Genomic DNA, 22288 nt, shown 5'->3' with positions numbered 1-22288 from the left:
GCTGTGTAACACTCATTTATATTAGCTTACTCTTCCCCAGCATCCAAAGGAGCTCAGCAGCTGGGCTCTGTGTACAGCCTACCCTAAGGCTGAGGTCAAGGTATCCAGCACATTGCCTTCTATCCAGCAGCCCTGGCAAACAATCTTCCGAGCTCATTTTGGTTGTTGGCAGCATTCCGTTACTTGGGGAGGTAAGCCTGAGACTTGTGTTTTCCTTCTGGCTGTGAGTTGAGGCCATTACAAGCTCTTTAAGTCCCCTTTCTGGCCAGCAACAGCCTGTTGTGCTGCTTGTGTTTCCACACTTCCCTGCTGCCAATGAAGTCTGTTTTTAAAGAACAGAAGTAGCCTTAGCCTATTGGAATAATTTTACTCAGGATCAAATGAAGCCAGGCATGGGAGCACTAGGAATGCGTGCTTTAGAGCTGATGGGGCCACAAAGCAAGACCTTGTCTCAACAATACATACATACTCACACATACACACACACACACACACACACATAATACATACAAACATACACACATACATGCCTACATACACATACATACATACACAATACATACACATACATACATAATAGATACATGCATACATACATACATACATAGATTTATGAGTTTAATTATACTTTCAAAAATCCCCTTGTAGTGGTACCTACATTAATGTTTGATTAAATAACTTGAGACAAAAGTTTTAGGGAAGGCAATCTTTGAAATTCTGCCTACTGTATTATCTATTTTCCTGTTTATAGACTAACAGATATCTGTTGAGTAGCAAAATGTAGAAAATGTTATATATGTATATATAGCATATACATATATCTATATATATATGATTACTTGTATCTGTGTATGTATACACATATTTCCTATGTGTGTCTTCTGGGAAAGGCCCAGAGACAATGGCACTCCAGGAAATGCATATGCTTAGCACTTAAATAAAAATTCCCAAATACTGTTCAATTTGATAAAACATGGCATGGTGGAGAAATGGTTAATTCTATTGTCTTAGGCAGAGAAAAGATAAGTTTGGGACATTTTACTGAATCATAAAGTAAAGGAGTGCTCAAAGAATAGTAGGAGGATATAAAGGGCAGATGAAGGGGCTCTCACTGGCCAAATATGACAGGGAAAACAAGAATAGTGTTTGGTACCCAGCCAGGTATTAGTAAGCTTAAATGTTGAGGACAGACTTCACTCTCAGCAGCAGGCCTCCAATGATCTTTGGTTTTTGGTGGAGAGATGGTGTTCTAAAATGCCCAAGAGTTCATAATCTTCTATCTAGTAAAGAACAAAGCCGTACTATCTCCTCTCCCTCAAGAGCTGACCCAAATGAGGAGTTGGGATGATGCCTCAATGGTCTAGGGCACTGCAGAGGACCTGAATTTGGTTCCCTACATCCCCAATGGGTGGCCTAGGATCACTTGTGACTCCTGTTCTAGGACATTTGATGCCTTAGCCTGGTAATCTCAGGTACCTACATTCACATACACACATGCACACATGCACACACATAAAATAAATAAAAACAAGCCTGAAACACAGTTACTATAAATAGGACTGTCAATCACTTGGGCAACAAAACACACTACAGAAATTTTAAGAACTAGTACAAAACCTACCTAAAATTCTTAGGTTGGCACAATGGTCCCTTAAGAATTCCTCGTTTTAGCAAACTCTGAGTTATAAATGCTGTCTGCCTTCTACTCTGTTCTTTGGGAATCTTGTATGAATTAATTCAACAGAGATCAACAGTGATCAGGGAACTGAGAGCAGGCCAGAATGAAATCCCAGAAACAACAGTAACATATTTTATAACCCATTGAACAAAGTAAAGATTCATGAGTCCCTATTTGCATAAACAATTGAAAAGGGTTATTCTCCAGTGGAAAGAGAATACTAGTTAATTTAAAAGGAATGATGAAGTCTGAAATTACTATTTTATATTCATAAATGATTTAGACCAAAAAAAAAAATCTATGGATGCTAAAATCAGTGGGTAAAAGTTTGATGAGGAGCAGGATGTTTGCATAGCCTCAAAGTATCTCCTCACAAATTGCTGATCAACTGCTTATTACTTATTTAAAAGCCCCACAGTGGAGAAACCCAGCATGTGTCATCTTAAACCAAGTGATTATAGTCTACAGTGCCAATAACAGGACAAGCCATCACCATGCACTTCCCAACATGATACACTGAGAAAAACACACCACCCTTCTGTGGGATTCCTGCCAAAAATGCACAGCTTTGTTTGAATCTTGATGAAACATCAGACAAAGGCAAATTAAAAATCACTCTGCAAAGTTACTGGCCTGTGCTCTTCAAAAAAAAAAAAAAAAAAAAAAAAAAAAAAAAAAAAAAAAAAAAAAAAAAACATCAAAATCATTAGAAAGTGGGAAATCTGGGGATTTTTTTTTTCTAGTTTGAAAGAGATCAGAGAAATACAACAAATAGATGATCCAGCAGTGAATCCTAGGTCATAAATCATTGCCTGAATCATTTACTTTTTTGTTTATGAATCTTTTATTGGAACAACTTGAAAAGGTTGAGTAGAGTTTCATGTATTAGATGGGAATGTGTGTCAGTGTTAAATTCTTGATTTTCATGGGTATGCTCTGGTTGCTTAAGGGGGTGTCCTCATTATTAGGAAATGTACACCAAAATATTCGGGAGCCGTAGGAAAACGGCACTGAAATGATTGAAGCAAAGAATATGTTGGAAACCCCCCTTGGGCTCAAGTTGGACTCCTGGAGTGTAAGGGAAATGCCTTTGGTGTCTCTGGAGGTGCTGTGTTTGGGGAAGAGGCCTTTGCATGTGCAACCATTAACTTAGTCACACTGACTACATCTGAGCTTTTGTAAGAAGAGAGAAGTGAAACAGACACAGAGAAGAGTTGTGACAGCCGGGGCAGAGGCTGCTGCGATGCAGCTGTAAGTCGGGGATACTGAGGACTTCTGGCCAATATCAGAAGCTAGCCCAGGAAGACACAATCCTGCCATCACCTTCATCTTTGAACTTGTAGCCTCCAGAACGGAGAGTGTGAATGTCTGTTATCTTAAACTACCCAGCATGTGGAATTTGGCTATGGCAGCCCTTGAAGCGAATAGATGCTTTTTGGTGGCTTATTAGGTGTATACTCTTGTGAGTTGAAAATTCTAAGCGGTCCAGTGAAACAGATTTTAAGTTGTGTGTGTGTGTGTGTGTGTGTATGTGTGTGTGCATGTGAGTGTGGGCATCCATGAATGAAAGAGCTGTTACATTCCCTGAGGCTGGGCTGGAGGTAAAGGCAGTTGTAAGTTGCCTGACATGGGTGCTGGGCACTGAACTTGAGCTTCTGCAAAAGTAGTGATCTGAAAACTCATGAGCCAAAAGCCTCTAAGTGAAACATTTAAGAGATGCTTTCTCCCTTTCCTATCCACACACTGTTATGTGATGTTGCTATGCATTTTACCCTGCTCCCCTCCTCCCTGGATGTTGTCTTTAAAAAAATCTAACCAGATATAACAAAAATATTGACTGAATTATACTTGAAGCTATTTTGGGATTAACACAACACAATAAAAAATGCCTCAAATTATGTGACCCAGAGATATATCCCAGTTACTATGAATATAAATGCATGCATAAAAGTCAAGAGCTCTGAACTATGTGCACCACTGTGAAAATGGAAAAACAAACATTATTTTCAAAAATAGTGATTTTATTTGTGTGTTTGTGTGTCTGTCTGTTTGTCTGTCTCTGTGTGCATGCATATAGCAGCCTGAGGTTGACACTGGATCTTCCTTGTCTTTAAAAGACTTATTTATCTGTGTGTGTATGTGTCTGCGTGAATGCATGTACTAGTGTATGCTCCTGAGTACATGCAGAGGCTAAGAGGCATCCACAGCCTCCCTCTATCGCTCCGTACCTATTCCTTTGAGGCAGGGTCTCTCCCTGAAGCTGGGGCTCATGTTTCATTGGCTGGAGATGTTCCTTTCTCTGCGTTGGCATTTTAGGCATACACGGGGTGCTCAGCTTGCTGGGTGAGTACAGAGAGTCCTCACAACTGCTCGCTCAACAAGTACTGAATCATCTTTTCAGTCCCTTTGTCTTAATTTTTGAGACATGATTTCTGTTGATATCAGGACTTCTGAAACCTGTGACATCACATAGGCGACGATGTGACGTGCACACCTATTGCCAAGGCAACAGCCACCATATTCCCAGAATCTACTTGGCTCACTTCCAACCTTTACCTGTGACTACATCACCATCCACATAAAAAAAAAGGCCTTTCTCATCTCTCCCTCTCTCCCCCCCCCCCCTTCTCTTTCTGCCACCGCCGCCACCTTGGCCTTTCCTCTCACAATAAACCTCACATGGGTCTGTTTGGCTTGGTGTGGTCTTTCTGGAGCCGCCCAAGGGTCACAACAGTTTCTCATGGGAGCTTACCAATTGGCTAGCCTGACCAGCTAGCAAACCTCAAGGGTTCTTCTGTCTTTGCTTCCCCAGCACTGGGGTGCTAGATATCCGAACTCATGCTTGCACTGAAGTGCTTTACCCCCTGAGCCATCTCTCTTTCCACCAATAAGGGGGACTTGTTGAAAATTCTTAAAATTCTGGTTCCAGTCATCTCTCTAGAACATAGCTCAGTCCTTCAGACAGAATCAAACATCTGGTTTGAAGAAAGGATTGCTGACGGAGCTCAAGTCCAAACCTACTCATTACTGTTTATATCAGAACACATTGAATTGATGTTTGCCTCTCACCATGTTTAAAAGTCCACACTGACATCCCATGCCCAGAAACACAGTTGGTTAAAATGCGGCCAACAAGGGACAATAGCATGATAATCCAAGGTTTTATGGGGAAAAAAAATGCCTACTTTGGCTAAATACAATTAGGAAAGAGAAAAGTCTTTGTGTTTTTGTTTTGGTCTCTACCCGGTTTTGGTGGCCAGACTATGTGAGCATTGGAGACAAGTCTGCTAGATTGTCCAAGTCTAAAGTAAGTACCCAGTCCTCTATTGCCGCCATCTTCTACCTAACCTGCTCTCCTAGACTGTTTTCTTGTTTTCCCTACACAATCGCCGTGTTAAATTACTGTAACCACAGGGGATTCAGGGTGACATGGGTCCGCTTTCACTTTTCATACTATTTTGTGCCACAAAAACCACCTCACCAGTGCAATCTCTCCGCACTCCAGCCACAAGCACGTGTGACCTTTGCAGGATCAGCTGCAGAGGATAAGTAACCAGAGTCACCTTTGGAAGGAGATGTGAAAATGCTAAACAGTGATAACTTCTGATCTCAGTAATCTTTATACTTTCACTTTTGCTATATTCTACTGAAATATGCCAGATGTTAAGTCTACTGCCAAAGCAGTAGAACAAGGTGTAAACATTTCATTAGCGCCGTCTTGTATGGTAGTTGATGTCACTTCAGCTGTATCACGTACAGCCTGCCCTATCACAAGCAAACAAGGAAGCAGCCCCAAACGGATGTGCGAGCATCCATTCCCCCAGGTCCTTAGTCAGATGTTGTTCTAAGAAACGGCAACAGACTCCCCAGTTGTTGTTGCTTTCTTTCTGCATCAAGATAGAAAGCTACAGAGCACCCTGACCCAACCCACTGCAGGGCTTTCCCAAGCCAGGGCTTGAACATTCCCTGTGCCAGATCCCTCAGAACCTCAGACAAATTCCATTACCTGCCCACCTTGCTGCGGGCACACGAGTGACCATGCCTTTTCTCTCTGTGTCTGTCTGAGGGTTACTCAGCACCCCTCTGTGGGTTCCTCCAGTACACGGTTTAGACTGGACACCCCAACATTTCATGCATTCCCTGGATTTCCATCCGGCGGCTCCCTCTGGGTAGATCGGGGGATTCTCTGCAGGAATTCCCACTGCTGCTGAGTTTGCTGTAACTCCAGCCTGGGGTTTTTGGTGAGATGAAATAAAGTGAGCTTCTAAAAGCAATGTAAACTAGTTATTCAATACTTCTTCCTATTCTTGTTTGTTTGTTTTGTTTTGTTTTGTTTAACCTTCTGAGCTATCTGTCCTCTTGTTCAGGACAATAAGCAAAGAACTGCTGTTACAGTGTTTGTGTGGCGAGTCAGCAATGGTAATGCTCTCCCTCGCAGCGGTGCAGTGTGCAGCAGGGGCCACCGGGGGCGCAGGTGAGCACTCGCAAATGCCATGACTCTACCCAGGAATGAGTCATCCTGTGGACATTATATCTAAAACTCCATGCTTTCATTCGCTTCCCATTCTTTCTTCTTTTCCTCCTTACTTATCTTAGGTATCTGTTTCTCTACTAGAAATTAATTACCTTCATGATATAGTTTAAAATAACATTTAACATTTATTCTTCCAAATAGCCACTATCCGTGTGTGTGTGTGTGTGTGTGTGTGTGTGTGTGTGTGTGTGTGTGGTCATGCCTATGTGGGAACAAAGGCTTGCTTTCTAGCTCAGGATGCACTCATGATCTTATCACAGCATCTCCAAAATGAGTAACAGACACTCGAATGCATGCCGGTGACTATGAGTTAGAAATGTAGAGAAAGCTAACCCACATGTTTCTCAGCTATAGTCCTGCTGGCAGTTAGCTCCCAAACTGCAAAGCAGAGCAAAACAAGATGTGAGCTAAAGCTGTGGTCTTATTGCTGGAGGTGAAGCCATGCAGTTATGTTGAATGCTGGGGGTGGGGAGGCTTAAAGAAATAAATGCAAGAAGACAAGCACCCCTGAAGGCTAGCTACTTACTGCAGTATGTGCATCTAATTCAGGCTAGGTCCGTTAGCTTCTTGAACCCTAGCTTGGCCATCTAAAATGCAGGCAAAAGTGAAGTGTTTTTCTCAGAGGGGAGGGTATTGCCCACCTCTGCTTCCCTGGATTATGTATGTGACAGATGCGAATAAGGGTGAAGACTCAGAGGAAGCAGAGCAGCAGGACTGAAGAATCCCAGACCCTGCCACTATGGAGACACTATACATACCATACACACTATACATGCTATGCACCTCATACACACCATACACGCTATAAACACCTTACACACTATATATACTATATACACTATATATACCATACATACTATACACACCATACATACTATATACACTATATATACCATATATACATACCATAGACACCATACACACTATAGACACTATACATATCATACACACTATATGCATCATACACATTATCCACACCAAATATACCATACACACCAAACTCACCATACACACTATACACACTATATACATCATACATACTATACACACCATACACACTATACACACTATATATAACCATACACACCATATACATCATATACACCATATACACCATACACACTATATATACCACACACACCATATACACTATACACACCATACATACCATACACACTATACACATTATACAAACTATGCACACCATACACACTGTACATACCATATGTACTATATACTATACACTGTATACTATGGAGTTCCAGCTTGCATATGTGTAGACTGGTAACTTAAAGCAAACTTCCAGGTCATGCCACTCACATCTGTTTTGTGTCTCTATTACTGTAGTTGAGCCTATGGTTTTCACTATAAGATACTTAGATGAAAGGAGTTAGGACTGAAAGATTATGGCCAATTATTAATACTGAAAGACAAACAACACTGGTGCATGTTATAGTCCTAGCTCTTGGAAGGGCAAGGCAGGAGGATTGTGAATTGCAGGTGAGTCTGCACTATAGTGTAGGTTACATGGGGCTAGTCTGTTGTAAAAGTAAGTAAAAACAACAATACAGGACTTCCTTACATACAACGTTTAGAATCTGCCATACCTGAAAATTTAATGCACGTATATAGTGTGTCTTAATCATATTCACTCCTCCCTCCATTTACCCCTGGAATCCCTTCCCCAAATACATCTTCCCCAAAATGTTATGCTCTGTTAACAATTAAAAAAATATCCACTAAGTCAAATTAGTGCTACCCATATACTCACAGATATAGGGGCCATCCCCTGGAGCATGGGTGACCTTTCAGTGGATATCCTCTTCTTTCCTCAATGACCAACAATGACGAATCAGTCTTCAATGAAGGCAGGACTAGGTTGATCTTGTGCAGGTCTTGTGCAAATATCTACAGTTCTGTGAGTTCATTCATAAGTTTAGTGAGCACGTCATCCACAGGTCAGCATTTCAAAGTCCTCCTCCTCCTTCAGCTCCTACACTCTCTTGTCCCCTTATCTTGGTTATTGTTCTATCGTTGTAAAGAGGCACTATAGCCAAGGGAACTTAAACAAGAGAGCATTTAATTGGAGGCTTACTTAGGGTTTCAAAGTCTATGGCTATCGTGGCAGAAAGCATGGCCGCATGTAGGGCAGTACTGCTACTAGGGCAGGAGCTGAAAACTTATATTTTATCCACAAGCAGCAGGCAGAGGGAGAGGGAGAGGGAGAGGGAAGCAGGGGGAGGGGCAGAAAGAGAAAGGGAGAGGAAGGGGAGGGGAGGGGAGGGAGGACAGAAACAGAGGGCGAGAGAGGGGAAGGGGGAGGAGCACAGAGACAGAAGGAGAGAGAGGGGAAGGAGAGGGGAGGGAAGAGGGAGAGGGAGGAAGGGGAGGAGAGGGGAGACAGAGACCGAGAGAGAGGGAATGAAAGGGGGAGGGGCACAGAGACAGAGGGAGGGAGGGGGAAGGGAAAAGAGAGAGGGAGAGGGAAGAGGGGGAGGGGAGAGGGACAGAAAAAGAGGAAGAGAGAAGGGGAGGACAGAGATAGAGGGAAAGAGAGGAAAAGGGGAACAGAGACAGAGAGAAAGACTGGCCTGGGATTTTGAAATTCAAAGCCCACCTCCAGTGACACACCTTCCCCAACAAGGCCACACCTCCTAATCCTTTCTAAATAATTCTACTAACTGGCGATCAAACATTCAAATATGTTAGCCTATGGAGTACATTCTCATTCAAACCACCACACTCTCTTCTTCAATGTTCCTTGAGAGTTGGAGGGGGTTCTTAAATAGATGTCCCATCTGTAGTGGAGCACTCCCAGTCACTGCTATAGATGTCCCATCTGTAGTGGAGCACTCCCAGTCACTGTTATAGATGTCCCATCTGTAGTGGAGCACTCCCAGTCACTGTTATAGATGTCCCATCTGTAGTGGAGCACTCCCGGTCACTGCTATAGATGTCCCATCTGTAGTGGAGCACTCCCAGTCACTGTTATAGATGTCCCATCTGTAGTGGAGCACTCCCAGTCACTGCTATAGATGTCCCATCTGTAGTGGAGCACTCCCAGTCACTGTTATAGATGTCCCATTTGTAGTGGAGCACTCCCCCACACTGTTATAGATGTCCCATCTGTAGTGGAGCACTCCCAGTCACTGCTATAGATGTCCCATCTGTAGTGGAGCACTCCCAGTCACTGTTATAGATGTCCCATCTGTAGTGGAGCACTCCCGGTCACTGTTATAGATGTCCCATCTGTAGTGGAGCACTCCCAGTCACTGTTATAGATGTCCCATCTGTAGTGGAGCACTCCCGGTCACTGTTATAGATGTCCCATCTATAGCCAAGCACTCTCAGTCACTTGCTCTCAGCATTCAGACAGTTACAAGTCTCTGCATTCACCACTGCCTTCTGCAGTTGCCAATAGATAGGCCTCTGAGTAGTTTCTTGTTTATGTTCTAGTGAGTAATGCCAATCTGGACATTTCACACATGATTTTAATGAATACAGGCACATGGTTGTGCTGTGCATCTAACAGTGGAATGCCTAGATAAGAAAATGTTCAGTCAGAAGTATTCTTTCAGATTTTCCTAAGGGGATATAATCATTTTCAAGCCCACCAGCACAGTGCAAAATGTAACTGTTTATAGACTTTTCTGTAATATTTCTAGCCACATTGTAGATATTTATTCTTTTTAGCCACATTGTTGAATATGTAGCAATACCTCATTTTAATTTTAATTTGTATTTTTTTCATTTCAAATGGAGTCAAATATGTTTATTATCCCTTTGCGTGCCTTTCTGTGTAAAGAACTTTTTTACTATTCATTTTATTTATTATTTAACCCAGGCAAGCGTTCTTCCTATGAGCTGTCCCCAAGTCTTTAACTCAGTTTTAAAAAGGCAAAGGTTCCCTTCTCTCTAAGTTGCGGAGGTTGGCCTTAAACTGGGGCTCTAGCCGAGGCTAGACTTCAACTTGAGATCCTATTATCTCAACTTCCAATATAGCTGGGATTGCCGGTCTGTGCCACCACACCTGAATCATTTTAGTTTCTGAGGGCTTATATTATAACAGTCACTACATTCACTGACTATAACCCTGGGTAAGTGCTAGGAAGAACTCTGTACTTAGAGGCACATAACACAGTTCAGTGAGGCTGTACCTGTGGCAGGTGCTGATCAGATTAAGATGGGGTCACATAGACCCAAATAAACATACCGTTCCTTAATAATGCCCTAACTTTAAGCTGCATTTACCTCATGCTCCTAACCTACTAAGCATCACAGCACACTGCTGACCCTCAGTTGTTACTCCTTGTGATCATGCGGTCGACTGCAAACTGCTACTCAGGATTGGAAAACAATGCATTTCCATGCCCTGTAGGAGGAGCAGAGGTCATCTCCATGCCAACCTCCACAAACAGAAGTCTATACACAAGTGTCCACTGTTCCAAGGTCCAAGATTAGGGCCATCATATTGGGGCTACTTATTTTTCTGAATCGAGTCATCATGTTCATATACTACAGTTTGCATGAAACAGATTTATTATTACGTGCAGATAGCAAAGACAGAAGACTCAGCTCCATCCTGAGCTGTTCCCTAAAACTCAGGGAAGCTTCCTGGAGCAGAGGGAGTCTTGACTGGCCATGCCCTGTATTACATCACAGTTCAGTGATCCCAGAAAGCAGGCTGTTTTTAGAGACCACTTTGAAGAACACCCTGCTTTTAGAAGAGAGAGGAGGAAATTTTGGGTTGTTTCAGAGAGCTCTTCTGTAAATTGAAAAGGGGAACAAGAAGAAAGGTTAGGTTATTTAGGGAAGTGCCTAAATACTATATCCCTGCACACCCTAAAAGCACTTTTGAAAACTACAAAAAATAAAGATGAAAGACCTGGCTCTGGCCACCCAGAGAATCGTCCTAGACTGGTGGATAAAGCCGGATGCCCACACTTCCTGCAGACTGTGTGTAACCTCAACCTAACCTTGGTCTTCTCACTTACAATGCCAGGAATAGTTTCCCTGGTAACTTGAGGCAAGGGGACATATGGTGGGTTGGTCACTATGGAGCAACAAGAAGAACCCTGAACACTAAGCCATGTGCTGAGCCTATAACCATGCCAGCCTTAGAAAAAATATATTTTGCAAAGTTGTATGCATGCGTATGTGCTCATGCATGTGTGCTTGTAAACATGGAGGCTAGAGGCTGATGTCAGGTGTCTTCCTCAATCTCTTCTCCACCTTCGTGTTTTGAGGCAGGATCTCTTACTGGCCTGGAGCTCACCCATTGGGCCGCCATTATGCCCCAGGGATTCTCCTATCCTATCTTCATGGTGCCAGGATTAGAGGTCCCACCTGGCTTTTTATAGTGTTGCTAGGGATTGGAACTCAGGTCTATTTGCAAGTTATTTACTAGTCATCTTTCAAACCCCCAAAGTAGCAAAGATATTACAAGATACTTGTGTCCCTCCCTATGGCTAGTAGTATACAGATATGAGGCCCAGAGAATTGGAATTCCCCAGAAATCTCATGCTGAGCAAGCAAAAACCCAGAGCCCCTGTGTCCGCTGGATGGAAATGCCTTCCAGAAAGATTTCACACAGTGCTGACACCCACGAGCCTAGACAATAATGTGTCAGTGATGGGGAGGGCAGCACTCTACTAGCTTGATCATGCATATTTACTGCCCTCTATTTAAACCTCATATCAGGACTGGGAGATGGCACTGGACAAGAGGATTTGTTACAATGTGTCCTCTTAACATGGCTACATTCAATTAATCTCCTGTCTCTGCTTTTCACTATTACTTGTTAACATAATTGGGCCATTGAGGAAGGAGGGCTGAGCCTAGTTTGTTAATGCTGTCAGAGCTTAGGCCTGAACCTGAAAAACTCTAGTAACAATCTTGTGGGGGAATCCCATCCCCCGACCACAAGCCTGGGAGCCTTCAAATGTGGGGATTTCTAAGATGATGACTTCCCTGTGTAAATTTAACAAAAACCTGGGGATTATCCACATCAGTGGAATTTCCATTATCTTCCAGAAGTTGCTAGGATAGCACCATGTCACAAAATGTCTGTGCAGTTCTTAGTGCCATCCAACAATGAATGACAACAAAGTCTCAGCTTCACTGCAGAGTGAGCTCCTGTGACAGTGGTGTCTTCTTCTTCTTCTTCTTCTTCTTCTTCTTCTTCTTCTTCTTCTTCTTCTTCTTCTTCTTCTTCTTCTTCTTCTTCTTCTTCTTCTTCTTCTTCTTCTTCTTCTTCTTCTTCTTCTCCTTCTTCTTCTTCTTCTCCTCCTCCTCCTCCTCCTCCTCCTCCTCCTCCTCCTCCTCCTCCTCCTCTTCCTCCTCCTCCTCCTCCTTGTCCTTCTCTTCCTCCTCCAAAGGTTTTACTTTTTAGCCCAGGCTGACCTCAAATTCACCATTCTCTTACACCAGTCCTATGCCAGGCAGTTATATAACAGTCTGTAAAAGTACACTTTCTATATAGTTTTTCCTCTGGAGGGGGCTTAAGTTTAAAACACACTGTGGATATCGTTCTGTGATGGCTTAGAAATTGAAAACCAAAACCCTTGGGAATTAAAATTAAAAATCTTTTAAAACAAATTTTGGTTTTAATAGAAAGAAAAAAGTTTTTTTTTTTTTTTTTTTTTTTTTTTTTTTGCATTGAGAGCTTAAAGGCACATGCCCACTTACTCTGCAGCTTGGTGTGACAAGGTTGGTGGGACAGGTGAGGCGGCTCTGAGTTACACTGCTGTCCTATGGATGCAGCAACTGGACTCAGATCAGTGCTTGTCTGAAATCAGGCATGCCTTAACCGAATTCCACTATCCCAGCTTAGGGTTTCTGCATTTCTGTCTCCTGCTCTCTCCCAAATGGTTGCTTGTTTTCTGACATACTTGGAGATGGTCACAAAGGACTTTGAACTTTGCCACACTATTAGTTTAGAGTTAGAATATAAGACCTATGGGCAATTCCCTTAAAAGTAGATTTTGGTGCTCAGGTGTTTGGTGAAATTTGAGCAGCCTTCAGATAGTTTCTGTTTGAATTACTTAAAAAACAAACAAACAAACAAACAAAAAAAACCCCAAAACACCAGGGAATCTCCCAGCTGAGAGTCTGCAGAAGTTTACTTGAGGGAAATTCTTTCAAGCCCCATAGCCTACAGAGATCTTGTGACAGCTAGTACACAGTGTGAAAATCCAAGATGGCAGCTGCTATCTTTCCCTCAGGTCTGAATTTCCAAACAAGGAACTCAGCCTGCTGCCAGATGAAAATAACTAAAAGTGGATTTCTAGTCACTCATTTGCCAAGAGACACTATTCGTTATCATTGGAGGTTCAGAGAACAAATGCACAGTTCTCCACTGCTAATGTGATCCTCTGCCCTCCGCAGCAGAGCTCACTTAGGTAAGCCCCACTCGCCGCATTTGCTGAGTGAAAGTTTGACAAGTTGTTCACTAGTCCATCACCATAGCAAACACTTGATCAAAATCATAGATGTGCACGGTAGGGTGAATGGGTTTTTATTTGTTAGTGTTGACTGTGATAGGTCTAGAGTCTTTGTCCTATGGGGTTTGGCTTTGAAAAATTATGCATAGGTAATTATTGGGGATTTTATACTTAGTATTATTTGAAATGATGAATTTTTGTAAAGAAATGTATTTTGTGGCACTTGTCTTACAAAATGTAAAGAGACAGACTTTGATTTGAGAGGCTCACATTCAAGTTTCACTTCTGCTACAAACTCTTCACTACCTGGAAACTCACGGGAGTCCATGAGTTTTCCCACGTACTTAAAATGAAACAGTTGGGTTTTGAACGTGGAGACAGAATACTAATGTTTATTTACCACAGTGGCTCTCATGCCCAAGAAGCAAGTAGAGCTCACTTCTCAGTAAACATTTCTTGCTGGACCCCAAGGTGATTGGAAATTGTGGCATTCCATAATACAATGACTGAAGCGTATCATTTAAAATATGAAATGAATGAATGTGTACATGCATATGCATACTGTAAGTGATGAGACGCTCAGAGATATGTGACATTTACAGAACTCCACTGTCCAATGTGGGGAGAATGGCTTTCACATTGTTGTAGTCCTGTCCTGGATTTGCTGCCTTCATTTAAAAAAAAAAAAAGTTTTTTTTTTTTTGTTTTTTTGTTTTTTTGTTTTTTTGTTTTTGCATGTGAGTGTTTTTTTAAAAAGAGTTTTTAAACCTCCAATTTTCTTGAATGCATATGGGAATTCTGCCTGCATGGAAATCTGTGTAACACTTCTGTGTAGTGCCTACAGAGGACAGATGAGGGCTTTTCCTGAGACTAGAGTTAAAAAAGACTCTTGTGAGAGGCCACTTGGGTGCTGGAAATCTCACCTGGATGCTCTGGGAAAGCAACTCTTAACTGATTGAGCCAACTCTCCAGCCCTGTGTAGGAGGAGTATTGTGCCTACATGTATGCACACTGCCTGAATGCCTGGTGCAAAGGGAGAAGGTGCCAGATCTCCTGGAACTGGGGCTGGAGCCACCGTGTGGGTGCTGAGAACTGAGCTCAGATCCTCGACAGGATCAGCAAGTGCCCTTAACAGCTCCCCATCTCTCTGGCTTCAACTGTATTATTCTAATTTCCTAGTGAAGCAAAATATTTAAGGAAGCAAGACTAGAAACTTGACTTTTAAAAAAAATTCTATTTTATTATTATGTATTGACTTTACAACTCAATATCAGTCCTTCCTTTCCTCCAAGTACCGCTTCATGAAAGTCCTTTCCCACTCTCCTTAGAAGGGTAAGCCTCCCTTCTGGGTGCCACACCCCCCCATCCCCATCTTATCCCAATCCCACCCTCTACCCTGCATATCAAGTTGCTGCAGGACTAGGCACATCCTCTCCCACTGAGGCCAGACACGGCTGTCCATTTAGGGGTGTGGGAACCACAGACGGGCAGGTAGACAACAGGCTCAGGGACAGCCCCTGTTCCAATTATTTGGGGGACTCACATGAAGATCAAGCTGCACATCTGCTATATATGTGCAGGGGCCTAGGTCCAGCTGGTGCTTGCTCTTTGGTTGGTGATTCAGTCTCTGGGAGCGTCCAGGAGTCCAGGTTAGTTGATTCTGTTGATCTTCCTGTGGAGTCTCCCTGTCCTCTTCAGGTCCTTCAATCTTTCTCCCAACTTTTCTGTAAGACTTCAGAGCACAATACTGTTTAGGTGTGAGTCTCTGCATATCCTTCCATTGGCTGTTAGACAGAGCCTCTCAGAGGACAGTCATGCTAGGTTCCTGTCTGTAAGAATAACAGAGTATCTTTAATAGTGTCAGAGACTGATTCTTACCCATGGGATGGGTCTCAATTTGGAGCAGTCCTTGGTTGGCCATTCCCTAGGACTCTGCTCTGTCTTTGTCTCTATACATCTTGTGGGCAGGGTCGAAGGCTTTGTGGGTGGGTTGCTGTCCTTATCTTTCCCCTGGGAGCCTGCCTGGCTACAGGAAGTGGCCACTTCTGAATCCATGCTCCCGCTGCTAGAAATCTCAGCTAGAGTTGTCCCCTGAGACCCTCTGGGGCCTCTCCCCATCCCAGGTTTCTGGCACATCAAAGGTGCTTTCTGCCAAGCTGGATCACCTGAGTTCAATTCCTTCAGAACCCAGATGTTGGAAAGAAAGAAGAGATTCCCACAAGTTGTCCTCCGTCCTCTACATAAGTGCTGTAGTTTGGTAGCACACGCACCCACACGTAAACAATCAAAATAAGTGAATACATGTAAAAAAACATTAAGAAGCTTTCTTACTTTCTTTTCCTTCCTTTCTCCCCTCCCTCCCTCCTTTCCTCCTTCCCTCCCTCCTTCCCTCCCTCTGTCCTTCTCTCCCTCCCTCCCTCTTTTCTTTTCTTTCTTTTTTTTTTTTTTTTTTAGAATTTTCATTAAGACATTGCACAGAAGGAGAAGGTTCAGAGCTTAAGCATCTTACACTCTCATACACACCGATGAAAGGCTAACCTAAGGTAACTTAAAAAATTGAATCCCTTGATTTTCTTGGAACAGAGAAATGTATGGATCTGTTACCCATGCAAACAGGACTGAGGAAGGTTCTTTTTGGTTCGGTCCTGTCTTTTAAAGCTTGGTGGGTCAGCTAAAATTGCCCACTTTGCTCCGGAATTTTACATCATTTTAGAGCATTTTCTTTGCATATTTTTTTTGAATTCTCCGTTTCCACTCTGCTTTCCTCTTCCCGACCCCAAAAGTCTTTTGCTCATATTAAAGTCATTTACCCAAAGGAATAAGTAAATGAGTGTTTCCCAAGGAGAGCAATGTCTTAAAAGAGAGCCATTTCCTAAATGAATATCTAATTGGTAAAATGTCACTAGATTTTTGGGTCAGTCTCCTGTCCCCTAAAATATGTTCCTTCACCATTTTTGCTATGGTGGTTTTAAAACAGTAAAAGCCATAGAGTTCTCCCAGGGAAAAATATTAGGCATCATCTCAGGATGTAGGAGGGAAGTACTTGGTTGGAACAGGGATGGGGACCCCCAAATTTTCCAAAAAAGTCCCCCCACACTGCTTCTTTTCATCAGCATTTTCTGCAGAGATATACACGCCAACACCTTGGTAACAAGCTGGGCTCACACACACACACACACACACATGCACACACACATACATAGACACACACATACACACACATACACACATATACACACTCATACACACACATATACACACACATACACAAATACATACACATACACACACATATACACACACATACACAAATACATACACACACACATACACACATATACACACACATACACAAATACATACACACACATACATACATATACACATACACTGCACACACACACATACACACACATATACACACATACACACACCTGCACACACACATACACATACATATACACATAGACACATACACACATATATACACATAGACACACACATACACACACACACACACATACACATACACCGCACACATACACGTACACACATATACACACATACACACACCTGCACATACACACACATACACACATATACAACCATACATACATACACACACACACACACACACACACACACACACACACGTGGATGGTGAGAGAGTAAGTTATATACAAGTGAATTACCCATCCTGGAATATCCCAGAGAAACATGTAGGCACCTCCTGCTGTATGAATCACAAATATGAGTTTAAACAGGGAACATGGTAGAACAGTGAACAGGCTAAGAATTTCTATCTTGCCTGTCAGGCTCTGACTCTGCCTCATGTTAGAACTTGAATGTAGAGTATGTTTGGGTTATATGGTCAATAGGGTCAAACAAATCTATCTTTGAAATCAGTACCACCATTACTACTTGTTTGGGGTTGGGCCTGGTTTGCCCTAACTTGCCTTTTCCCTTCCTCAAATATTAAATTCCAGTGCAACTGCTAGTGTGGATCTTCTCTTTGAAGTAAGAATTCCCGTGACATTCCCCAAGAACTCATGACTAGGACCAGTGCAGCCCCCAGGAAGATCATGCTGGCCTCCTTCTACGGTCACCACGGTAGCTGTGACATTACTGGAGCCTGTCCTGAGGACTTTGCAGCTTCTGGGCCTTGGGCCTTTGGGTCTGGGTGACTCTTTCCCGTGGGGCTGCTCTCTCCACAGTGTTTTATGTTTAGCAGTATTTTTGGCTTCTTCCCAGTAGATGCCGGGTATCCCTCCTCCTCCAGGTCTGACAATGACAACTGTCTCTAGGCTTTGCCTAATGTCTGTGGGAGGCAAAAATCAACTCCGACAGCCATCGATATGAAGTATCTCCTTACTCCTCACAACACCTCACAAGGTGGAGGCTGGGACTTCATGTCACTTGTGCAGATGAGAGGAATGAGACCACAAAGAAGGCAGACTGGCCGCTGTCGTGGGGCCAGCCTGTGTCCCTGTTGATCTCAAAGTGGTGTAAGGCCTCCCTTCCCTCTGCTGCCCCTGGTGATCAGTTCTCCCTGGTTTCTGTTTGTTTTGTTGTTTGTTTTCTTTAACCTATGTTATCTCTAGTTTGGTTTGGGTTTTAATATCTACTTTGTATTTCCCACACAACGGCCTTACTGCTAATATGCATCTCTTGCCTAGATTTACTAACCAGGTCCTCCGTTTTCCTCCATATTAACCTGTCCGTCTTTCCATCTCACCTTCACCTTGACTTTCTCAAGGATGTTGTTAGACATCTGCTCTATTAGAACCCCACCCCACCCTGCCATCCCCTCACTCCTACCCCCGATGCTGTCTATATTACCTTTGGTGCTGGTTCACAGAATGGTCTTGGATCAGCCACACTGGGAACTGCTGGAAAGGCAATTCCTTAGGCCCACTCCAGAGCTGAACTCCGGGGGGCGCACCTACATGCCCATTCTAACACACCCATCATGTGGTTCTAATGTCCTCTAAACTTTGAGACTCTCTGGCCCACTTAACCAAGCTCCGACACCTCACTGGGCGTGTCTGGGACGGACTCCTCACTCCTATGGCCACCGACTGCCTTCTCCCTTCCTGTTTTATCACTTTCAGTTTTATTCTTTCATTAGCTATCCAACACGTGTTTGTCTTTCTGCTCTAAGGACCAACAATAAGCCGAGAAGGTGAAGCTTCCGGGTGGCCCGTTGCCATGTGGAAGGGCTCTGCCGTAGGCCATCACCTGGTGGGGTACACCCCATATAATTTTACAGCAGAAGCCCTGTCATAATGCTCCGGCCGCCACCACTGCCACCACTCCAGCCACACAATCACATCAGGATTTTCTTGAACCTTAAAAACAAAACTAAACAAAGGATGCCAGAACATATTCCAAAACCTACAGAAATAGTCTTGTAAATCTGGTTTTCCTTTGTTTTTGTTTATTTTTACCATTTCAACAGAGCTGGATCCCTCCCTGGAAGCTGTGCCCAGGGCAGGCATGTAATCCATCGGGTTTGGAATGTTCAGTCAATCACTTCACGAGGCTAACAGGCCCTCGGCTCTGCCTAGCCCGCAGCTTGACTCTCCCGCTCTGCTGGGTTTTTGCTTTCTTCTGATTTCACTTTCCACTTCCTGTAACAGCCAGACAGCAGTCACAACTCACAAACGGAACTATTCTTTTTCTGATCCATTGATTTTGGTTATTGTCCTAATCTGTGGGGACTCAAGGTAATATGTCCCCGTCTCCAGTTTCTGACAGTGACCTCAAATCAGAGACACCTGTTAAGCAGCTCCTAAAGTATTTCCGGGATTTGGGTTATTTTGCACCAGCTCAGAAGCTGCCCAAGGCTCACCTGAATGATCCTCGGTGCTCTCTGCAGTGACGACGAAGCCATGAGCCCACTCACCTGCAGCTGGGCGAACGGCTCAGTTCTTCATCCTTGTTGAAAGGCGGCTCAGCCCAGGATGCTATCCTGTGAAAAAAGTCAGAGGACGGCTGGGTAGAGAATGAATGAGGAAGTTCTCAGAGGGCCCTGAACCCAGCGGGTGGTTAAAGAGAAATCGAAACTCAGCTGTTAAAACCGCTCTCCTTGCTCCTTCAGAACTCTTTCCTCGAGCCTCCTAGAAGCCCTTACCAGCATCCGTCCCTCAAAGGCTGTGGCCAGGACCCCTCCACGGGCTGTGGACCATGTACACCCGCAGTAGGGTGGTGGGCCCAGGCTTGGGCACGTCGTCCATCTCTCGGGACCATGCTGGGGCTGGGCAGCGCAGGGAGCTGGGCCTGCAGCAAAACCGGAGACAGAGTTTGGAGGTGGCAGCTCCCGAGGGCCCTAAGTTGGAGAGGCATGCTGACCAGAGGAGGTAAGTATTTGCAAGCTGCTTTGGAAGCAGGAAGTCCTGGCCCCAAACATAATTAGGCACCAGGTACCTTCCTGGTCTTTGGAGTTTGAAATCACAGAGGCTTAATAACAGGGATTTTGAAAGAGTTCTTTATCATTTACCTCTTTAAAATCCCCTAGGAATTGATTTATTATGCCTTGCACCTGCCAGTTTGCAGCCCTTTATAGCATCTTCTCACCCCCAGTCCACTGATTCTTAAGACTGGCTCTAGGATTAAAAGATGGATGTTTGCAACCCGGGCTTTTCATTCTTTATGAAAGTAAGCTTTTCTTTGTTGGAGAAAGGAGTGGCGACTCCAAATGGGACCACCATACCAGAATAAAGGCATGAAGGAACGTGATGTAGAGGGTCCAGATAGCCTTAGAGCTATCTGGAAGTTCTCTAGTGGTCTAACTTAAAGTTTCCATTAGCTGGGAGTGAGGACCCCAGCCGCTTAAGATTGGACTGTATGCTAATCAGAAACACATAGGAGGAGGTGTTTATTCTTGCTCTGTGGTTTCAGGACTGACGATGGCATTCTGAAAGCGTGTTTGTAGAGTGCCAGCGACCCTCTCCTTGCACCAGGTGGAAGGGGCTCTTTTCTGCTCTGCGCCGTGGTTTGAAGCGCTACCTCTGTGAATCAGAACTGTACAAATGGTTTTATTTTTAGTTTCCCGTTTTGCAGCAACTTCTTTGTTGCAAGAAAGACAAATGCTGGTTGCTAAGGAACAGTTACATAACCTTATGACCAACACACACCAGCACCAGTGTTTCTTTCATCCCCATGCCGTTTCTGAAGGTACCAAGGTTATAATAGCGTTCAGTGTAGTTACCCTTAGATGGGGCAGATGATCCAGGAGTCAATCAGAGACTGTGGAATTTCTCTCAGAATAATTGGCATCTTGCCATAATAGAAGTTCATTAACTCCAAGTCACACGTCTATAAGCTGGCCTCACACTTATGAGTAGTTAATGATAAAAATCCTTTCACTAGGAAGCATCTATTTAGATATTAGCACTTCTTTATACGCACCTATCATCTCGTAAGCACTAAGCAGTTGTCTCTTTCTGTTTTCTGATGTGATGCTAATCTCTCCGACATCTTGCTGGACCAAAACCCCAAGAAAGGAACAGTTTGCTGTTAGACCATTAGAAATCTTCCTGAAAGAATTCAGTTGCTTCGTGAGTAGAGTTGGTGGTAGTAGTCAGCAGTGTTAGAGAATGCTCTTCCCTTTGGGTGTTTAATATCTGAGTGTTTGGACCACTCTGGATTCAGCTGGTCTCTTTATGCACTATGCCAACTTTCTGAGTCGCTTCCTCAATTAAGTTGGCAGTAGGTAAAGGGGCTTGTATGAGAGATAAATGGCATCTCAGTAAAAACAACAGAAGAATTAGGAAGGTCTTATCTCGGGGAGAGAATTTAGGGGTTTTGTGGTGTGTGTGTGTGTGTTGTTGGAAAATAAGAAAGAAGGTCTCTAAGTATCTTAATCATTCATTTGTGTGGTAAAGGTAACGTTAACCTCATTTGTGCCAGCCTTCTTCTGCTAGTTCATTTGGAGCCACTGTGAGGATTGCAGTCATGGGCTTTGATGTCTAGTCAATGAATTCAAGTTCCGATTCTATGTTTACTTGCTCTCTGGATAACATGCTTAGCTACTACATGCCTCCATTTCCTCATTACCAAAGGTGATATAATCACATCCTTTAAGCCAGTATTGAGTAACTGTTGGAAGCTGTCCGCCATGACTTCATTTAATAACCATTTATTGGTGATGATGGAATTACCCTCAGATTGAGATAATACCCTTTTTACCAAATAAAATACACAAGTTTTCTGGTAGTTTTGTGCCCATTTGACGTAAGTTAGAGCCCCTTCTGAAGAGGGAACCTCAACTGAGAAAATCCTCCCACCTGATTAGCCCATGGCAAGCCTGTGGTACATTTTCTTGATTAAAGATTAACACGGGAGGGCGGAGCTCACTGCAAGTGGTGCCACTCCTGCTCCTGAGAGCTATAAGAAAGCAGGCCTGGCAGGCCATGGAAAGAAGCCAGTATGCAGCGCTCCTTCATGGCTCCTGCATCAGCTTCTGCATCAGCTTCTGCATCAGCTTCTGCTTCCGGGTTCTAGCTTTCAGTCCCTGCCCTGACTTCCTTTGGTGATAGAGTATGACCTGAGAGTTGTAAGATGAAATATGTTCTTTCCTCCCTGAGCTGCTTTTGATCATGATGTTTTATCACAGCAGCAGAAAACTAAGAC

General features: G+C 43.6%; 1 protein-coding gene and 1 long non-coding RNA gene across 5 annotated transcripts in view; one reads left to right on the top strand and one right to left on the bottom strand.

The window, feature by feature from the left end:
• Positions 1–14885: 14885 nt before the first annotated feature.
• LOC127691266 (uncharacterized) lies at positions 14886–19663 on the bottom strand. Its single transcript, XR_007979227.1, has 3 exons — positions 19506–19663; positions 19102–19284; positions 14886–15386 (listed from the first exon to the last, which is right to left on the bottom strand). It is a non-coding gene; the product is annotated as an uncharacterized LOC127691266 (long non-coding RNA).
• A 72-nt stretch (positions 19664–19735) lies between these two features.
• Epsti1 (epithelial stromal interaction 1) overlaps positions 19736–22288 on the top strand; it is a 100871-nt gene continuing 98318 nt past the window's right edge. For 2 of the 4 annotated variants that reach the window (XM_052190895.1, XM_052190896.1), the window contains exon 1: positions 19736–20013. In XM_052190895.1, coding sequence (XP_052046855.1) covers positions 19841–20013 — 173 coding nt within the window. In that variant the 5' untranslated portion in view covers positions 19736–19840. The remainder of the gene's footprint in view (positions 20014–22288) is intronic. The other 2 variants (XM_052190897.1, XM_052190894.1) reach the window with 1 other exon arrangement.

Source organism: Apodemus sylvaticus, chromosome 8, assembly GCF_947179515.1.
Source record: "Apodemus sylvaticus chromosome 8, mApoSyl1.1, whole genome shotgun sequence".
NCBI classification, from domain to species: Eukaryota; Metazoa; Chordata; class Mammalia; order Rodentia; family Muridae; genus Apodemus; species Apodemus sylvaticus.
Note: the sequence above shows the minus strand (reverse complement) of the source record. Positions and strands in the feature narration are given on the sequence as shown.